This window comes from Lepisma saccharinum, chromosome 24 (genome assembly GCF_977018435.1).
Source record: "Lepisma saccharinum chromosome 24, izLepSacc3.1, whole genome shotgun sequence".
NCBI classification, from domain to species: domain Eukaryota; kingdom Metazoa; phylum Arthropoda; class Insecta; order Zygentoma; family Lepismatidae; genus Lepisma; species Lepisma saccharinum.
Window position 1 is genome coordinate 21,076,968 of NC_139252.1, and position 21,625 is coordinate 21,098,592.

Consider the following 21,625-nt stretch of genomic DNA (forward strand, 5'->3'; position numbering starts at 1 on the left):
GCCATTTTGTGACTGATGTCACAATGGGATAAATGCCTAAACAGTGGTGGACAATACTTCTGAGGTTCGTTACGTAAGTACTGTGAAATATCCTCTGCCTCGTTATTTATTGACTGAGCCTCATAGATTTCACTAAGATACAAAAGGCATGCGTGTGAACCATGTGCACAATAAATAAATAAATACTGTATCTGTCAAAACTCATTTATAAGCAAGCGTATAGGCTATATTGTGCCCTCTTAAGCAAGCATATATATTGTGTTATCTACACTATACTACATGGCTGCAAATTTGATATGTAATACAGCACATCAAAGAGGATAAAGCAATTTAAAAAATATTTACACAATAACAAAAACTTCCTTGCTTGCCTACAAATGACTAAATCAGTACACTGAGGATAATAAGCTTTCTCCAGCACTCTATCCAATGCCCTAGATAGTCAATGAACATATTAAAATGTTCATTAAGTTTACAACCACCCTTTTGTACCTACTGTTGCCGTATTTAGCAACTTTTACAATATTCCCAGGTATGCAAGAACAGAAAACATTCTTACATTTACGTCCCTTATTTTGAAGCACACAACACGTTAAAAGGTTTGACTGTATGGAAATGTTAAAACTTATCAATTGAGTTAATTTGTGGAAAACGAGCCTGTAAAGAAGCAGAACAGAAGGTTAACAGGAAGCAGTTAAAAACAGATAAAAGAGAAAATCAAAGAAGAATGGTAACATAAAGGATACAAAATGCATGCATGTTTTTTAAGACTGAAATGATATTTTTTAAAAGAGAAAGAAAAACAAGCTATGTTTAAATTTATTTTATTTCACACATAGAAAGAAAAGTTGCCCAAAAACAGCATTACTAGAGAAAGAAAAGAAACAAGATGAAATGTTGCTAGTAGTAAAAGATCTGTGCAGAAAGTAAGACAAGAATAATTACTAGTGAAACAAGATGAAATTAATTCTAATATTGCCATTACTTTTTTATTTTCAAGCCTCTCCTACTTCTAGAAAGAAAATAGGAAAAAAATATATATATGCAATATAATTAACTTTATGTAGATATGAAGTTCATAGTAAGGACTGCAATATTCATATCTATAAAAGCAGGGAATATGATCTGGAAGAAAGATGGTCTCTGTGCTGGAGTGGTTAGCACAGTGTACTACGATGCCAGGGGTCTCGGGTTTGAATCCCAGCCTGAGCATGGGTGTTTGTGAGTGTCCATTCATCAATTTCATTGTATCATCACTCATCCTCATGTTTGTGATTAGTCAAAATGGCAGAAAAAAAAAGATTAAACCTAATTAATCAATCTGGAAGAAAGTAACTGAAATCTGAATTTGTGGAAGACAGGGGCACAAAATTTATTCTAATGCTTCCTTGTGAGAAAGCTGCAATGGAGAGAAAATACTTTCAACTATGTTGGATGACTTACAAAATTAATTTTTGTGAATGCATACATGTGCACATAAAAATGCAGACAACAAAAATATAAATCAATAAATCGTATCTAACGAAAAATCAAAGTAAGGTGAACAAGTCAAGTGAGGTATAACAGATACTACCTGTTGTACGTTTAAAAGTGTCTACATGAGACAGAAAAGCTGGAGTATGTTATGTACGAGGCGTATTTTTAAAGTAAGTACCGTTTTGAAATTCCGCCGCTGCAGCACTGCGGTCGGTGTCCCGTGCATGCGCACTGCGTACCTACATCTGTTGGCAAGACACAGACGGCATTGCGGCAACAATCGATCGTGTATACATTTGCTTTTGCATATTTAAAATGCCTCCGCCAATTGAGAATCCCGCCGACTGTGAAATACGCACTGTTATTCATTTTCTTAGTGCTAAAGGCGTGAAAGCAGTTGAAATTCACCGTCAGATTTGTGAAGTGTATGGACAAAACATTATGAGTGATGGAATGGTACGCAAATGGGTAAGAGCTTTCAAAGATGGACGAAAGAATGTTCATGACGAAGAACAGAAGGGTGAACCTCAGTGATCACTGTCGATTTGGCGCAGAAAGTCGACGAAAAAGTGAAAGAGAACAGATGCTTCACGATTTCTTCATTATCAGAGGAGTTCCCTGAAGTTTCAAGAAGTGTTATCTACGAAATTGTTACCGAATGCTTAAACTATCGAAAATTGGGCTCATGATGAGTACCAAAAATGTTAACTGAGGCGCACAAAAGCAACCGTTTAGGTAGTGCCTTGACTTTTCTTGTGCGTGATGAAACTGAAGGTGACGCGTACTTAAGCCAGATTGTCACAGGCGATGAAACATGGGTGGCCTATGTTACACCCGAAACAAAACAACAATCCATGGAATGGCGGCATTCAACATCGCCCAAGAAAGTGAAGTTTAAGCAGACGATAGCCTCAAAATGGCCGTGTTGCAGTGACTGTCAACTCAGGCAGCAAACTTCATGACGACGGAATACAAAAGCTTGTTGTTCGATATGATAAGTGCCTTAATATTTGTGGCAATTATGTGGAAAAGTAGATAAAAGTGTGGTCTTTCATGTAACAATAAAATTCTTACAAAAAGTTTACTTGTTTTTTGTACATGTCAAAACGGTACTTACTTAAAAAATATGCCTCGTATTTCTTCACCAAGTAAGTATTAATGGTGTTATAGCCATGTAAAATGTTACTGGCAAGAAAAAGCACACGAAAAAGACATCCAACATGAATGTCCGCAGAATATAAAGCAGAAGGAAATTACCTTTCAACATGTTTGGAGTCACTCAAAGCATTTGTACATTCTATATGCTTTCTCATCCCTTTCCCTGAAGAAACAGAAACGCCTGCCTAATTGATAGTCAAAATCATATGTAGTTTGGTTTCATTTGGTGTATTAAGTCCACTTTGTGCACAGTAAAGCTAATCTGGACTGGACCTACAGTTTAAAGTGGGATCCAAACCACTATGTGCCTCCACCGGGTATCGAACCCCAAAATCATATGTAGTGTGTCCTATCTGCTATGTTAGTAAAAAATAATCATTTTGAACATCTCATTGCCCTCTCCCTTTCCTCTTTGCATTCATGGGAATAAGGAACAGATCCTTCCCTCCCCCTGTCTCTTCTATGAAGCAAAAGAGGCTTGGCAAACTCTGAAGCAGCTCTTCTTTCTCAAAAACACAAAACACCAAGATTTATGGGTGCAGTTTCCAATGACTAGGGCCATCTAAAGTTGTTTCAGAGATTAGGACACATTTTAAATTATCTATCTCCTTTCCTACTCTTCCTCACCAGATTCTTTCCTACATTTTACATTACTGGCTACTCTTTGCATGTTGTTATTTTATTAGTTTCCCTTTGCACTTCTTTCCAGAATTAAATTCATTATTACCATGCTTTCCTCAATTTAAGCTGCTTTCTTTAAAAAGTTTAAAACTTAAATATGCCAAATCAAGCAAGGAATTGAATACTTATACAAAATGATATGCACTATACATGCTTTATAAGAAAAACTTAACAAAATTGAAGATATAGAATATGAATATCATATTACTAATAGCACACAGAAGAAACTGAAGAGAAGAATCTAATGGTACAAAAGTCTCTTTGATTTACTACTTAAAATCAAGTTGCAAACTGTTTGGAGTAAAAATTAATATAAACAAAAGAAGAAACTCGAGATCACCGAGGAAGAAAGCTAGAGGTGCTTCCTGGATAGTTTCGAATGAACTACAGGCTAATGCAAACAACTGAGCAATGTACCTCCACTGGGGATTGACCCAAAAACCCCTTGACTACAAGATGACCCCAGTATATCATCAGTAAAAAACTATTTATAAATGCAGTATAATTAAGCTTATATTGTGTTATAAATCAAGTTTTCTGGAGTTGTCGATCTCTGCATGTGACAAAGAAACCAAAAATGATGAATGATATTGCTTCGAGCAAGGAAAGTGGAAAAGTTGGTATTAACCCACATATGCCCTTATCTTTTTTTTTTGTGGCATATTTTGGTTATTTGTGAAGTATACCACCCATTAGAGTCCTTGATTGATTAGTTGAGTCTTTGGATTTTCTCAGTTATCATTGGCTACATATGAACTGGGGAGAAAATGTGCTAGTAATAAATATAGTTATTGTTTTTTCCTGTTAATGACACCGTAAACAATATTTGAATCATGATAATAGTTATTTTAGAAATTTATTAATAATTGTAACTTGGAAAGATACTCATATTTACATTCGGAATGAAATTACAATCTTTTATGTAATGCTTTTACAATACTATTATTTTACAATATTTGTAATACTAATTGCAATATTATTAGTAATTTCGCAGACATCCATGGCAGAGTGGCTAGCATATCGCACTGTGATATCCTGAGTTCAAATCAAGGCCTGGGCATAGGTGTTCTTTGTGAGCAAGTTCATTCTTGGTGAAAATATATTACTGTTACCATGAAAGCAACAATTTTTTCAGGCTCTAGGGAAATCCACATAACACTTTTCAAAAGTAAGGACTCCCTAATTTACACTCTATTGTTTTGGCAAACTGCGCAATTCCTTCAGACTGGTTAGCAACAATGAGATTTTAAGCTTTCTCCTTTCTTACTGTGCGAGGGTCATGTCTAACAATCTGTAAGAGGCAGGTAGGACCTGGAAGATGTTTTGATACACCATACTTCATCAGCAACCCCCGAGTAAGTTCTCCGTGCAACCTAATATTGTCCAATGTACAACCCATTGACTATGTTAAAAGAAAAACATTGTTTATGACAATGTCAATCACTCTATACAGTATTGGAATATACCATTTCACTCCCCTGATTGCAATTGTGTAAGTTGCTGTCCAATTGATCCACTCCACCCAAGACACAGTTGTGTGTGTGTGTGTGTGTACATATGCATGCGCCTTGTGAATAAACACCGTATGTACAATGACAAATTTCTGTGTTCGACACAAAGGGTTAGACAGATATTTACTTTATATTAGGGATGGGCCGATAAGAAATTTTGGCCAATACCGATAAAGTACCGATATAAAATTTATCGATACCGATAACAGATATTCTACCGATCCGATATAAAATTAGAAATGGTCCTTGAAGAACCTGAAAGGTTCATTGACCTCCTTAATAAATGTGTGTTTGGAGGTGACTGCAGTTCAAGAAGTTGAATATTTAGACATTTACTTTTTTAGAAAGACTGGCATGGAGATTATCCACAAAAATTACAACAAAATGGCAGAATTTGGCACTAAATTATAAGATATTTATCGATATATTGGATCGGTAAAATAATCTGTAATTTTACCGATACACAGATATGCCTATATCAGCCAATACCGATAGAGTACTGATTAATCAGTCCCATCCCTACTTTACATTATTATTGGTCATCTTCCATCAGTGTCACTATCGTAATTCAGTTAAGGAACAAAAAAGGGTTTGAACTCAAGAAGAAATAAATAAATATTGTTCCGAGATTGTTCACTAAATCTGTGTTCAATTTCTCAATGCAGAACTGCTAGCGGATTTGGCCCCCAGGTCGAAAACGATCCAAGTATTATTTGTGACGTAATAAATCAACAAAATGGTATAACTGAAAACTAACATCATTTGTTTAACATTTTAGCTATTACATACAAACAAAATAAGAACTTACATTTTGAACATGCCTTTATGACTCACCTTTTGGATCAACACTGCACAGCATACGCCAAGGCGTCTTGCTGTCTAGAGAGAAACTGTGACATTGAGGTTAAAAAAGAGGCAAAACGTAATTGTTGTGGGCCAGACATACTTAGTACCCTTTAATCTTTCCGCATATTGCAATTCAAAGGACTTATTGGTCAATGGAACAACAATAAAAATTAAATATATTGTGGTTCGTTTTTGACCCAGGGGCATATATGGGTTAACAAGTCATGGTATTCCTCTAATTTTTAAAATGAATGCACTGTTCACAAAACTATTTAATTTTGAAATGTGTGTATCTGAATTAGTTGTAAAGGGAAGAGCATAAGTACAATACGTTTTTACCTCGATGAGGTTCTGCCAGGTTTTCAGTTGATAGATCTATCTATATAAAATGCACAAGGCGTGGGCAAAGAGCCTAAAGGAAGATGAAGATGTCGATGAAAATATCAGGCAGTGGAGAGTGTGAGATGAAAGGGGACTGGGTGGGAACACAATGAAAAAGAGTGATGGAAGATCAGAAGATGATGAGTGCCTTTTTATAGTTTTATAGAATTTCAATTTTTATAGTTTTGTAGGATCTCAATTGTTGCAAGAAAAGATTTAATTGCAATAATTGATGGTTTGGCATTGCAGATCATTAATTGAACATACTTTAAGAACCCAGTCTCTGGAACCATTCATGACCATCGACTTCTATGTCGACCCAATCAGGGAAGAATGATGAAGATTACTTTCTCCTCACAATAAGGCACACATATTGCACGAAATTTGAAACATTGCATTAATACCTGCCTTATTGTAAAAATAAACAAACAGATGAACCAATTGCAAGTTTGCAATTCAGTAAAGGTGTTAAGTCATGATGATGTTGCAGGAGTAAAGGTTGTCAGAAAAAAAATTGCTGTATGATCAGTCTCTAAATGGGAATTCATCCAGGAGTATTGCTACTACTCCAAGGCACATCAGCCCCCTAAGGGTCTGCCAGAGCAATGTTTTTTCATTGGGTGATGCATGGTCAGCGCATCAAATTCCATTGCTAACTAACTGTTGTTAATATTGATATGATTAAATTTTTCCAATTACGAGGGTCATCCAGAAAAAGCTATGTTTTTGTGTAAAACTCAAATGACAAATGATGTGTGAAAGAAAATGTAGGTACAGAAACGACATACCTCACTACTTTTGCACATATTCGCCATACCCATTCAAGCACTTATCAATCATAGCGTAATATCAATTTGTTGATACAGTCATTGTACTCGGTTGCTGCCTATGTATTCAACCATAGTGGTCTTGGGTGGAAAAGTGGCATTTATCATGTCATTACCATGCACTTCAGTTATTTACTTACGAATTTCACTGACACAAACTTTTCTCTCATTCAGAAACCTTATCAAATTTCGCACCTCACACTTGGTAGGATTCTCAATTTTGTAGCAAATGTTCAGAGCTCACAGCTCGATACTATACAATTATGCGTACACGTTTGCACGGTTTCGCTGCTTGGCTCAAACTGAGGGGTGTTGCGACTTTAATTTTGGGCAAGAAGTTGAGAAATGTAACGTTGTTATATTACATATTTATTGTTCCGCCAATCAGCGCTTAAATGAAAGAAGTGATTAACCTGTATGTAACCTGATGCAATCAACTGATACCTGCAATTTGTAAAGTAAATTAAAATTTATTTTTCTGTGAAGCAAGATAAAAGAGACAACTGTATAATTAACTTTAAAAAATGTATAGTCATTAATGATGTATGTATAAAAAACTCAAATGAATGTAACTGAATTATGATATGAAAATTATGTAATCAAAAGGGGGTGGAGAGTAAAACCTCAGGTATAAAAGCCTCAGATTTTCGTTAGCAAGGGATAGTGAGTTTTTGCACTTCTTGTGTGTAATAGGGACTGCACTTTCTGTGTGTAATAGGGACCACACTTCCTGTGTGTAATAGGGACCATACTTTCTGTGTGTAATAGGGACCATACTTCCTGTGTGTAATAGGGACCACACTTCCTGTGTGTAATAGGGACAACACTTCCTGTGTGTAATAGGGACAACACTTCCTGTGTGTAATAGGGACCACACCTCCTGTGTGTAATAGGGACCACACCTCCTGTGTGTAATAGGGACAACACTTCCTGTGTGTAATAGGGACCATACCTCCTGTGTGTAATAGGGACCACACTTCCTGTGTGTAATAGGAAGGAGACTACCTGCATGGAACAGGTATTAGGGACTGCACTTCCTGTGTGTAATAGGAAGAAGATGCCTGTGTGGAACAGGTATTAGACAGACTTACCAAATTCTTCAAAATACCAATCACTACCTTTTGAACTTTGTCGTAGAACTAGGAGGTTTACTCCCTACTTCTCCCCTAAAACAAGTAACTGTAATAACCTTTCCAATACACAGTAAAACCCATACATCAGTGTCCATGTTTTTATGATCCTGAGATGGCTTCAGTGTAGGCCTCAAGAGTCCTAGCTCCAGACAGAAAGAGCAAAGGGTAACAACTGAATAAAGGAACGTAACAGGGGGCATACGTGGAGTTTGCTACAGTCTAATGTTCCTTCTTTCCGGAAAGCACTTTGCCACGGCTATTGAACTCAAGATGCTGTCACTACATGGGTGAATACATCGGTGGCAACCGAGGTCAATGTTGGCATCAACAAACTATTATCACGCTCTGATAAGGGCTTGAATGGGTATGGCAAATTTGTGGAAAAATAGAGTAAGGTGTGCAGTTTCTGTAGCGTAAATTTTTGGCCCACATCATTTGTCATTTGAGTTTTACACCAAAACGTTTCTTGTTATCTGCATGACCCTCATACATACATCTTTATGTTTTGGAAAATAAGAGATGCAATAGTTTCCATTGGAACAGATGCACGCCACGCAACAGTGCAACAAGTTCCAAGAAGGATGGTGAATATGCAATTTCTAAGGGGCCTGTGTTTTTTCAGGTTGTTTCTTGGGGATCTTCAAATTCTCTGTGAGAAACTAAAAACAGCTTTGTGGAAAATATGAGTACTAAGTTTCTCTGTAATTACATACATCTTAATAATAAGCACAAATAAATACACATCTAATCAGCAGGCTTGACCCGATCAGTCTAACTTACCATCAAAACAACATGTTTGGAAAAATTACCATACATTCTGTATAAATGAGAAAAATTATCATTATTTCCAGAAACTATACCCATCCATTCTCTTACCTGTGTTCCTTCATTGCATCTTGTCTTGTTTGCCTTTGCGCTTGGCGTAGGACATTCTGCAGAGTGTCCGTTACATGTTGAGCTCCAACTGCAATCTGATTCTGCTTTGCACTGAACATTCCCATAGGCTTGGACAAATCTGCAGATGCTGCTGTTACAGCATGGTCCCTGACTTGGGCTGAAACATAAATAACATATACTAAGAAACAATTTGAGGCAAATAATAAATTGAAATTCCAGTACAAAAAATTACTGATTTTTGAGTTCAAATTTGATATGTAAAATTAAATTTCAGTGTTATAAATGGTGAATAAGATCTCAAATTCAATTCTGAAACATTACACTTATTACACAAAATTTTCAAAATTCAATCCTAATAAGTTATATAATATGATAGTAATATCGACTATGTGAAATGCATGGATTATACAGTGTATTACTTAATATTCTTTCATCACACATTTTGCCATAAAATTAAGCAATAGTCAAGAAAATACTGACTGGGGAGTGTTATCTATAGAAATGAACTGTGTTAACAGTTTACTTTGTGCTTTGCTTATAATATCTTATTATTTTTTGACGAAATGTGGTAGATAATGCAGTTTCATCCTTTAAAATAACCTAAAAGAACATAATCAGTGAGTACTACTCTAATGCGAACATAACTTTGTATAAATACAACAGTAGTACAGTTTCTTTTAAATATGCCACTCTCTTGCATTGTAAATTTACTGAAATGTATAAGTTTATAAAAGTAGTTTCCAAATAAAACAAATTAATTAATTAATAGTTCTGATAGTTGAACATGCATTTATGAAGAATATTTAAGGTGCTTAAGGACTTTTTTTTAAATGTATCACACAGAACTGTGCAAAAAACATTGAGTTATTCTCAAAAAATATACCAAATAGGAGGAAAATGTGAAATATATTTTTAGTTTCCAATCCTGGCAATACTGAATTGACCATGATAATCTCATTCCAAAGTTGATTTCCCCAACTTTTCCAGGTTTTCTAGTTTCCAGGTGGGAGCATTTTCCATTGAACCAATAACAGAGAAATTTAGGGTGGATATGCATCTATCGTGCATTACCATGAACATTTGTTTGTTTACCTGCATTCAGTGTTTTCCCTTCTGTTACAACCCTTTGCTGAAGTATTTCGAATCTTGTCATATTCACTTAAAATCCGAGGATAGCAGCACTTCTCTTCACATTCTTCATCATCGTATCCACAATCACATTCTTCACCAACTTCTACAATCTTATTGCCACAGAATGCTCCAGCAGATGCTGAAATTGAAAGTGCAACACATAAAATAAATACAATTCAATTCAAAGAGTTTTAATCAAATACATCAATAGTGACTAGTGTCCTGCATCGATCGTCTAATAGTTCACACAGATGACGTTGGATGGCTTATGGAATTTACTGTTTCTTCGCCCGAACAGGCAAACGATCAGTATACACTAGAAGCCCAGTAGTTCACGTACAACAGTAATTTGTCTGTGAAAGTGAGCCTTCAAATATGCTCCGTGAAGTGAAAGATGCAGTGAAATTGGAACTAAAGTGAACATAGTCATCATCTCCATGTTAAAATGTAATTTAGTCTTATCTTACCAATACTTAGCAATAAATGAAAATGAATTGATGATTATGGGCTGAAACTACCAGCACTAATTTTACACATATTTGTACGATTATTGTCACATTGAAATGATATTTGATATAAAATATATTCGAGCAAATCACGCTCGAGCGTGGGAGATTCAATCGAGTTTGAGCGAGCAAAAGTTGTTCAATGCAGAACTCTAATACTGACCCACCACTAGTGGTGTATCTGTACAATTACGGACACTTCTCGGTTGTAACGAACCCATACTTTGAATGGAGCATAGATATGTCCGTGATTGCACTTGCTACATTCAATTTCCTGCATTTGATTAACCTTTAAAATCCACAATACTAAACCATGTTCGTTATATTTTTTATTATAGTGCCTACTGTATTTGAGCTACTGTCTTGGTTCTTTGTGCCAACAACGTACATTCATTACTCACATACTGAAAATGCATTTCATTCAGCATGTTAGGACAGTAGTGAGAAGATAGGAATGATGATAGCATCCAATATGAAAGAATAGGGGACCAGTGGAAACACTGGTTAAATTTTGTTTGGAAAAAAAAAATATTCAGGATGTTAAAGTTAAAAATATTATTTTTCATCAACAGTGGCTGATAACAAATGTAAACCAAACAATTGAAAATTTAAGAAAATTATGTATTATGACATTTATGTATAATAAAGAAAATGTTTAATGATTTATTCTAACTACACGTACCAATAACAAGTTCTAATACTGTTCAAATTAAAATTAAAATTTTCTTTATTAAATGGCGAGGTTCAGCCTGTGGCTGTTATCTCCTACATATTTTTATTTGGGTATTCTATTTCAGGGATAGATTTTTTTGCCATCACACATAAAATTTACCAACAACAGTAAATGATATTCAACCGATCCAATAGCAAATTACAAATGTTTCATGAAAAACATGAATTGTTTATTCACCCTCTTAATTAATGTTATATTCAGGTGATGTTAATGGGTTTTCTTTTTGGAAACACACTCCATATTTTGACACTTAGCTTATACAGCATGTTTCAAAAGTCCCAGAACATTTCTCTGATTGCTTATAACTAGGAATGTGAAGTTTTTGTTTCATTTTCCCCTGAATTTCGATGTTATTTTTTACTGCAATTCGGTGTTATTTTTCGTGGTTACTGTTCTTTCTATGCTTAAGATTTTCACATTGCTTTAGTTTTAGAAAATTGAGACAAATCTTAGTTTAAATGACAAGAAAAAATTAAGGTTTATGTTTCTGAGAAATGACCAAATTTCTTCCATTAGGAAAACTATTTTCTCTCATCAGCCAGTAAATATGAAATGTTTATTGAATGACATCACCCAAATCTTTGAAAATAGTCATACATATCACTATCCCCAACTCCTCCCCCTGAAACACAACAGGTGCTTCTCCCTGAGAATTTTCCCATTCTTAATAAATGTCCCTTCTGTGGATTTGATTTGATTTAGTTTATTTTACTTTGCGTTTTGTGCCTCTTGGCTAATTTGCGAAGATGGGGATGAGTGATGAAATGATGAAATTGATGAATGGACATTCACAAACAACCAAGCCCGACCGGGATTCGAACCCGGGACCCTTGGCGTCGCAGCGCGATGTGCTAACCACTCGGCCACAGGGTCGGGCTCCCTTCTGTGGAGATCCCCCCCAAGCAAATTCTATTTCAGGAAGAGGTTAAACACTGTCAGTCATGTCTGTGCCAAACTACAATAAATGAAGTGTGACAATTTCTATTGAATCAAACTTTCACCAGCAAGACTAGAAACGACAGAGCAAATAGCACTTCAGGTATTGATATTGCATATTTTGTCGTTAAGTGCAAAATTCGGCGTTATTCTGAAAAAATGGCATAATTCATGTTATTTCGCGATTCCGATTATCATTAAAATGAAAACTTCACGTCCCTACTTATAACAAGAAAACATGGGGAGGTACAGTATTTACACTGAATTTTCTGTATTATGAAACCTCATGTATCCAGACATTTTAAAATATTTATTACCAGTTCATTACATACAGAAAATTCTAGAAATGAATTAATGGCTCAAGTCAAAGTGAATATTCTTCCAGAATTATGGTGGATAAAATGGGATAATAAATTAGCGGTGGGCCAAAAATTCAAAGTATTGTGATTGCTAGTCTAGTCATGCTAGTCTCTGATTAGCAGTACTTTATGGATTTAGGAATTGCAAGTTTATGAGCAAAGTGAAAGACATTTTAGTGGCATATAAACTTGGTTAGCAATAATAGCAGTCCATCGCAGGAGACATCTTGCCCAGAGACATAATCTAAGCAGTGATGCCATATTCAACAAAATTTACCACCAAGATAAAAATTTTGATGTATGATTTTTCACACAGTTGTGTGTTCATATATGACAACTCCATATACTTACAAAATTCTGAACTGCTTGTGTTCTGAATTGCTATTTCTAAACCCATACAGATGTGCACATGATCCCTACTGATTGAAAACAACAGGTTAGCACAGCCCCATAAAGAAACTGCAAATTATAATTTTGGAATTATTTATTTTTTCCCCTCCTGTAACTGGCATTCTGGAAACAAAATATCATTCTTACAATTAGTTAATTTCTAGAATTTTATATGTAAAGTGAACTGGCAATGAAATGAATTTCAAAGTATCTCAATGGACAAGGCTTCATAATGAAATAATTTTCTATGTTATAAATTAGGGTTGTGGGACATTTGAAACAACTGTAAAACCAGAGTATGAATTATATCTTTATATTCACAAAACATAACAAAAAAATGTCATAATTTTGTAATGAGTTAAAGGTTATTTTCATACATATGAAATCAGTAAAATTATCGACAATTTTGTCAATATGCCTAAAGTGGGCAGTATTGATAGAATACAAATTAATCTGACCCATATTTATTTCATATACACATAAAAAAATAAAAACACAACATTCAACAGAAAAATAGGAAACATATTTGAGTGTAAACTTGCCTGTAAAGCAGTTCCTCTTCTTATTATCCACAATGGCATCCAATACTGCACTTATGTTTCCAACACTACAGCGAGAAAATTTGCTGTTGTTTGGCCTGTCTCCACTTGTGGCTGAAGCAAACATAATAAAATTCCCAAGAGTCCCACCAGGGCGGCACTCAGTAGGGTAGTCATGCTGCAAGACAAACATAAAGATAAAACTTGTTGTTGAGTAAAAATGTGATTATAGGCACACACAACAATATTAATAAAAAACATATTTTGAAAACAAACTCACTGGGACTGCCCTTCCTTATAAGCTCAAGTTGGTTGCAATTTACACAGAGTTCTGTCATCCTTCGAAACATGAAATATGTTGAAACTTTAATGAATATTTGAAAGTAAAATTCTGGTATATATAGTTCCAATGCAAAATTTATACTTCAATATATTTCATAGAACTGTTAGCGAAAAATGCAGGCTCGGTAGCTCAGTAGTAGAGCAATGGCATGGAATACCAGAGACCTGGGTTTGAGTCTGCATAAAAAAATTAGGATATTGTACCAAGTATTGTGTATGATCTGGAACATCAGAAAGTTCTTTTACAGTAAGGAACAATATAGCATGCAAATGACAGCATCTGCAAGCGGCTGATAGGACTACAGTTCAACATTTGAATGGACTGTGTATGCATATGTCTCACATGCTTTCACAATATACAAGGTTCATTCAATATATAACCAAAAATATGTTGTAACGAATATTTATTACAAGCACCAAAAGGACTACAGTACTATGTTTCAACCCCCCCCCCCCCCCCCCGGTTCAGTGCCAGCGTTTGATAAGGACACAGTTTCCACAGGAAAAAAAATATTTTGGATGCATGCGGAACCACTCATGCACCTCTGACTGGACTTCGTCGTCATTCTGGAACTTCAATCCACTTTGTGCATCTTTCAGTGGGCCAAAGGTGTGGAAATCGGAAGGTGCAAGATTGGGCAAATATGGAGGGTGGGGTAAGCACTCAAACTTTAGGTCCTCCATTGTAGACAATGTGACATTGGCAATGTGTGGTCTTGCATTGTCATGAAGCAAGTGGACACCAGACCACATCGTCTCTGCAGAATGGCTGGTTTCAGTTTTTCGTGCAAAATGGGCATTTAATGTTCAAGAATTAGCCCCTTGTGGTCCCAAAACAAGTTAACATCACCTTTCTGGCACTTCGTTGTGCATGCACCTTCTTTGGTCTTGAGCAATGTTGCTTTCCATGACTGCAGTGACAGAGCGACCTGGATGCAAAGAATCTTCAACACTGGTTATGTCCTGTTTGAACTTCTCAGCCCACTCATACAATTGTGATTGACTCATACAGCTGTCATCGTACTGAAATGTCATGCGGCGATGCATTTCTGCTTCGATGCTCCAACTTGGAGAACTCCTGTAAGGGTGCTGCCATCTTGTGTAACTGTTTTGAATAACTATTCAAAAGGTGCATCTCCTTCATTAATATCTTCCTGGATGGTACAACACTGATGCAGCCTTGCCATTTTAGGATAACATTTTTGTTGATCGTTTCAGTTATAAAATCCCAAGATTTTTCTTCATCTCAAAGATGACTAAAGAAAAGTGTGGCCTTTCAGTTTAAATATGAAACTGCAATGACTGCCAAAAAAGCAAGAAGTCAGACAGAAAAAGGAAAAAGGAGACAAGAATATTTTGTGAGGGGAAATCCCATTTCATTTATAGGCTACTTAAATATGCACTTTAATTGTAATATTTGATATGATGGTAAGAGTTCATTTAAGATGATTTTATTTTTTTCTATTTACTCCTGGCACCTTTGCTGTGGATCGACACTACAAGAAGTGATGGGAAAAGTCGTATTTTGCAATGTTTGTTAAAAGAAGATGAGAATACTCATTGTGCTCTATTTTGAAGCCAAAAGAATGGAAAGGAACCAATATGACATTCACATCTTCTTATGTCTTGTAATGTCAGGTATCTTTATTAGTCTACAGGCTAGTGTGTACACACACATATAGGACATTGGTTGTTCTAATTCTTGAAAAATTTTTATTGAATATTGCAGCATGAATTATTGTAGTAAGTAATTCGATACAACATTTTCAGTAAAAACTGATAACATTTTCTGTCTCAAAGGGATGCAAAGAAACATTTTGTGGTATTATTAGTTACATTCAACTTTTTTTTAGAAGGAAAGATGAACTGCATTTGAAAGCATGATTGATTTTACTTTAGAGCAGCTTACTTTTCTAGTACTTTTGGCTAATCTGAGATGATGATAATGTCACGAGCCGCCATTAAATGCTAAATCAGCAAACACCAGTCAAGTCTCCGGTGGCAAGAGGTCGCTGGGACAGTCAGAATTTAGTGGCTGAGAGAGTCGGAAGTTGTGTGTGGTGTGACTCGTGGAGTGTGTCCGAGCAAAGGTTGGGCAGTGCCCAAAATACACACCGTCAACGGACAACACGGCACAGACACGACCAAGTCGACGGACCAGATCAGGTACAGTGATGACACTAGTTATTTAAGTATCAGTGTTTAGTAGTTCAGGCATGTTCACCTCCTTACCTGTTCGGCCTGTGCATAATAAATAGGTGAAAGACAAAGGAGCATTAATTATTCCCTCTTCTCACATTTAAACCCCTCTCGTAGCCAAGCTGTTAGGCTGGTGAACGACTGATGGAATAGATGAAGGGGCAATCAGAAACACACATGAACAGCACACAACACAAATCCCACAAAGGATCACACTGGCCTTGAGTCCAAGTGCCAGTAATAATAGTATGACTTTTAAAAAAATTAGCATGTAATTGTGCTAAACTGAAAGCTGGAAATTTGTCAAATAATAACAATGTAAAGTGATAAAAAATAATGGCCACTTTCGGAAAAAAATATTAAGAAATCAAGATCTCCAACTACAACATGACCAAAATGATTTCGATGTTTTTGGATTTTGTAATGACCTAATGAAAGCTATTTTTTGGAGGAAAAAAAACATTATATACTGCTGGACAAAAAAAACCGGACACTTGCATTTTTTGTGATAACGCAATGGGTCGATGAAAGCTCTGGTACAAGGGCTAACTAAATGTTGCAGAAACTGAATTAAGTACGGATGCATAAACAAAGTCCGAGCCTATGAATGGTGCATATGGTACTACATGATCTGCCGAACATTCTGTAATATACCTGCGAGCTGTTATTGCAATTCAGATGTCAAATATTAAAGTGTCCGGTTTTCATTGTCCAGCAGTATATTAGCAAAGAAATTACTGGTACATCGATGCACTGATTACCCCACATGTTAAACAATTTTACATTGATTGATTGATTTAGTTTATTTTACTTCGTGTTTTGTGCCTCTTGGCTAATTTGCGAAGATGGGGATGAGTGATGAAATTGATGAATGGACATTCACAAACAACCAAGCCCGAGCAGGATTCGAACCCGGGACCCTTGGCATCACAGTGCGATGTGCTAACCACTCGGCCACAGGGTCCGGCAATTTTACATTGAAATACATACACTGACACAAGATATTGACTTGTAACTTAAAGATGGCTATTCTTGATTTAACATAAACAAATAAAAAGCAACATCGTGCTATGATGCCAGGGGTCCCGGGTTTGAATTCTGGCCTGGGCATGGATATTTGTGTGTCCATTCATCAATTTCATCATATTACTCATCCTCATCTTCGCAAATTAGCCAAAAGTGGCACAAAAAGTGAAGTAAACTAAAGCAAATCAAAATAAAAAAAATAAAAACTACACAGCTTGCAACTGATTGAGCAAATTATGTATTCCATAATATGTTTATTTCTACCATCTTCACTGGGTTTGACGATGCAAAAAAATAAGTTCATGAAATGTCAGGTGTTGTAAAAACAAGGAATTCGCTGTCTATAAAGCACTAAATTAAAATGTAAAATATCTATATTAATATCTGTACTTACCGGTGAGCCAAAATTATGACCAATTTCATGAGCAAGGGTGAGCTGAGATACTTTTGGAGGAACTCGACTGTTGTAGTTAACAAAGGTTATTATTCCGGTGTTCAAACTTCTTTTAGTCGACTGGTACATTCCCCCTACAGTCTCAGTGTAGGTTTTGTACTTCTCGCAAATGCCTCCCGATGCTCCTGAAACAGAAATAAAAAGAAAACAAATACACTGCAAGATGTGATAAACTGAGTTAAGCACACGAAGAAACATTTTATGATACCATATTAAGGTAAACAATGATTATTAAAAAGAAACAGTTACAATTAGAAAAAAAATTTGAAAAAGAAAGCTTATCTTTCTGTAGTACGAGGGAAAGTCATTAAATAACAGGAATTTTATTCTAAAGACATGCAAATGTCCGCACAATGGAAAATCTTATTTCGGGACACAAAATGACTCCTTAGCAAGTACCCTGTATGGGGCCTTGACGTTCGAGCTGCATGAGCCTGTACTCAGCAGCTCATACAACATGGCTGGTCCATTGTCGACTTGCACCATGGAAGAACAACGAAGATTTTCTTTTAAATCAAGAGGATGTGCGAGACATTCTGAAATCTATAGAAGAATGAAGGTTTAGTAAGAATGGGTGGATTTTTAAAAAAAAATTGAATATAAAATGTCAATGAACACCGCTGAAGTAGAAAGACCTGTTAACTCTTGTTTTGACCTTTGAAAGAATGTGTGTGAATTCGAAAATTTGCAAATGACAATAAAGTTATGAAGGAAGTACAAAGCCACAACAAAAAGCTTTTTTAAAGAATATGTGAAACCTAGCGGACAAGTGGACCAAGTGTGTTGCAAAGCAAGAAAACTGTATCAAAAAATAAAAAAATAAAAATTCTGTAAGTACTCTTGTAAAAAAGTTACTAATAAAATTCATGTTATTTAATGACTTTCATATTAATGTTTCATCCTTTAAGGTACAAAAATCGTTCTCAATATTTAAATATTATTGACTACTCCCTCTGTCCCATGATTATAGTCCGGTATGCCAAAATGGTAGTACAGAAATGACAGACGAAGGAGGCAGATGGAAAGCACAATTTGTACTGATCCTTGAATAGTAAAGTTGTATGACTCATTCCCTTGTTTCATGTTCTTCTTCTGTATACACCAATGTCACAGTTTGAATATCTGGCAATTATTATGAGACAACAAACAAAGGTGTACCGGACAATAATTATGAGACAGAGGGAGTATTAATTTACGTATTACAAGAAAACAGAGCTTGAAAAACATATTTGTACATTTTCCTTTGAAGAGAACAGTATCAACGGCCTGCACTAGACTTAGGACAGATCATTTTGCGAGAAATTCCTCCTAAAATGTCAACAAATCCCTTTCAGCACGTTGCCTTACTACCTGCCCACATCACGCATGGCAGGTTTTCTAAGCCCATCAGGTACCCAAGCTCCTGAGTAAGTCTCAGTGCATTCTTTCAATCAAAAGCACGCCCTCTCCCACTGCATGACATACTTATAGTTGCTTCACATAGAAATTGTAGTATTGCCAACTGCAGTGGATTTATACTACAATGAAATGGGAATCAAAGCTCCGTAACCCATATCGCCGAACATGAAAATAGGTTTCCCGTAAGTGCATGTTCCTAAAAATATGTCAAAAATAACTAAGATATATACGCATGTCTATAAACTGATTAACACATCCTCCAAATCCGTTTTTGTGAGAATTATTCTCCTCTGTCACAATGAATGGTGAAATTCCAGATTCGAATCCCATCCTGTGCATGGGTGTTCTTTGAAAATGTCCAATCATCACCCATTCTCATAGTCTCAATTAGCCAAAATGTGTCAGAAAATCAACGCTAGATATTAAGAATAAAAAATCAACTAATACACCGTTAGGGAGTCTCAAGTGTCTTCATCAGTAATCCAATTCAGTACCCTTGGACAGGATGAATAAGGTTAACTCTAAAAAAATGCCCACACCAGGACTCAAACATGTCATGTTCGATGTCAATATCATGAGTCAACCATTTAATGCACTCGACCACTGAGGATTCAAAAGGCATCCTTATTATTTTGCTACCAACACACTGTTTTTCCATGGGACAGATTAAGACACCATGTAATGGAAGAAAATAAGTTTTCGATACAAAGTTTTCCGCATGCCCGATCTTTCAGTAAATGAAGCTGTAAACGTGGCATGTATTTCCTGGCAACAAAATAAGTAAGAAAACATATTCTCCTTAGAGGAGATAGTTCCTCTCAGTAGCTACATAAGTAGGCAACACTGACTGCAGCTGTCCACACGTGGTGAAGAAACACCCAAAGCAACACACTGCTCGAGGACTATTTTGTTCCAGCAAGTTTTGAAGACCTTCCGGGTGTTGTTGAATGCTCAGTTACCTTGTAAGTGCAGAGCACCTTGAAGAGAAGGACCTGGGCAAAGACAAGTTGACTCATTGGAGTAAGCAGGGCAGCAGGAAAACCTGTTCTAAGCAGCAGGTAAGCAATGGGTAGGAGAATCAACCAGTTTGCAGCTCTCGAAACAGTACAACACTGAACTGCACTAAATTTCCAAATATATCAGTACCATCTATGATCGACATTTAAAAAGTAACATATTGAATACTGTATTTAGAATAAGATTCTACTCATCTCTACATTCTTTGCTCCAATACCTTTTACATATATTTCTTAAAGAATATTTGTGTATGCTAATTATCTTACATTAAATACTCACCTGAAGCTGATGCAACCCATGCCAAACCCAAGGTGCCTCCTGTAAAATCACGATATGTGAACACATATGCTAAGCAGAAATCTTCATGGTTTCCCAGTGAATGGAGATTAAGGAAATTGCTAACATCGATATTCTCCATGCAAAAATGATTGGCCTCTCCTTCAAATCCAGGATTACAGGGAGCATCATCATCAATCTGGAAAAAAGATGTTATTTGTAGAAACACGCAAGCACTTCATTCAGTTTTATTGTACTGCACATCAGCATAGATTTTTGCAAAGGCATTCCAGTTCTTACTCATTGTACGAGGGGCATTTACAAATGATTCAGACTTGGGCTGGTATTCAAACCCCGGAATGGGCAAGCCGGCGACAATACAGTAGTCTGAAATAGTTGACCTTGAAGAGGGAATAATGATGCAGGAGGATGGTAGATGTCAGGAGTAGTGTGACTAGCGTGCCATTTTACGGGCAACCTGTGTGGCGTCACTGACAGATCATGGAGTGTGGTTACCACGAGCAGAGGTGCCCTTTTTTCCTGTGGAAAGAAGGGAACAGGCCAGCAACCATTTACAGCAGATTGTGTGCAGTGTTTGACTGGTGATGAATCTTGGTTTCATCATTACGTGCCAGAAATGAAGCAGGAGTCCATGAAATGAAAGCACAAGGGCATAGTCCTGTACCCAAGAAGTTCCGGTCCACTCGATCCTATGGAAAGCAAAAAGCAACAGTCTTCTGGGACGAACATGGAATCCTAATGGTTGATTGGCTCCTGCCTAACATGACCATAAACAGTGGTGTGTACTGTGCTTCTCTACAGAAGTTGCATCACCGGATACAGCAGTATCGCAAGGGAAAGTGGGTCAAGAACATCCTGTTGCTTCATGACAATGCTCGTCCGCATATCAGCTACCGCACTGAGGATAAGCTGAGATCACTGTGTTGGCACATCCTCCTTACTCACCAGACCTTGCACCAAGCGACTATGCCCTCATCAATGAAATAAAGAAGCCCCTACATGGTGTTAGATTTCCGGACAATGACGCCCTCCAAGCAGCTGTCAGAGACTGGGTATGTGACACCGCAAGAGATTGGTACCTTGCGGTCATACGAAAGCTATCGGAGAGGTGGCAACGTTGCATCACTCTTCAGGGAGAATACATGGAAAGGGCTGAAGCCTAACCTGGGAGCCCGGACCATCCCCGACATGGTACGTGTCATTAGTCTAAATCATTTGTAAACGCCCCTCATGATTTTACTGAAAAATATGGTGACTCTTTTCAGCTAAAGTTCTAGTTGGTAACAGACTATTTTATCTTTGTGAAAGACTATACTTGTAAAAGGCCATGTTAAAGCCTCTTTCATATTACTAAAATAACTAGATTTGCCTGAAGTGCTCAAAAATCC

The 21,625-nt window shown here is 36.5% G+C and overlaps 1 protein-coding gene across 4 annotated transcripts in view; it reads right to left on the bottom strand.

The window, feature by feature from the left end:
- kuz (zinc-dependent metalloprotease kuz) overlaps positions 1–21,625 on the bottom strand; it is a 438,495-nt gene that overhangs the window by 27,623 nt on the left and 389,247 nt on the right. For 3 of the 4 annotated variants that reach the window (XM_083110784.1, XM_083110782.1, XM_083110785.1), the window contains exons 6-10: positions 20,220–20,415; positions 17,466–17,650; positions 13,508–13,682; positions 10,003–10,180; positions 8,890–9,067 (exon numbers count right to left, since the gene is read on the bottom strand). In XM_083110784.1, the coding sequence (XP_082966910.1) occupies positions 8,890–9,067; positions 10,003–10,180; positions 13,508–13,682; positions 17,466–17,650; positions 20,220–20,415 (912 nt within the window). The remainder of the gene's footprint in view (positions 1–8,889; positions 9,068–10,002; positions 10,181–13,507; positions 13,683–17,465; positions 17,651–20,219; positions 20,416–21,625) is intronic. The other variant, XM_083110783.1, reaches the window with a different exon arrangement.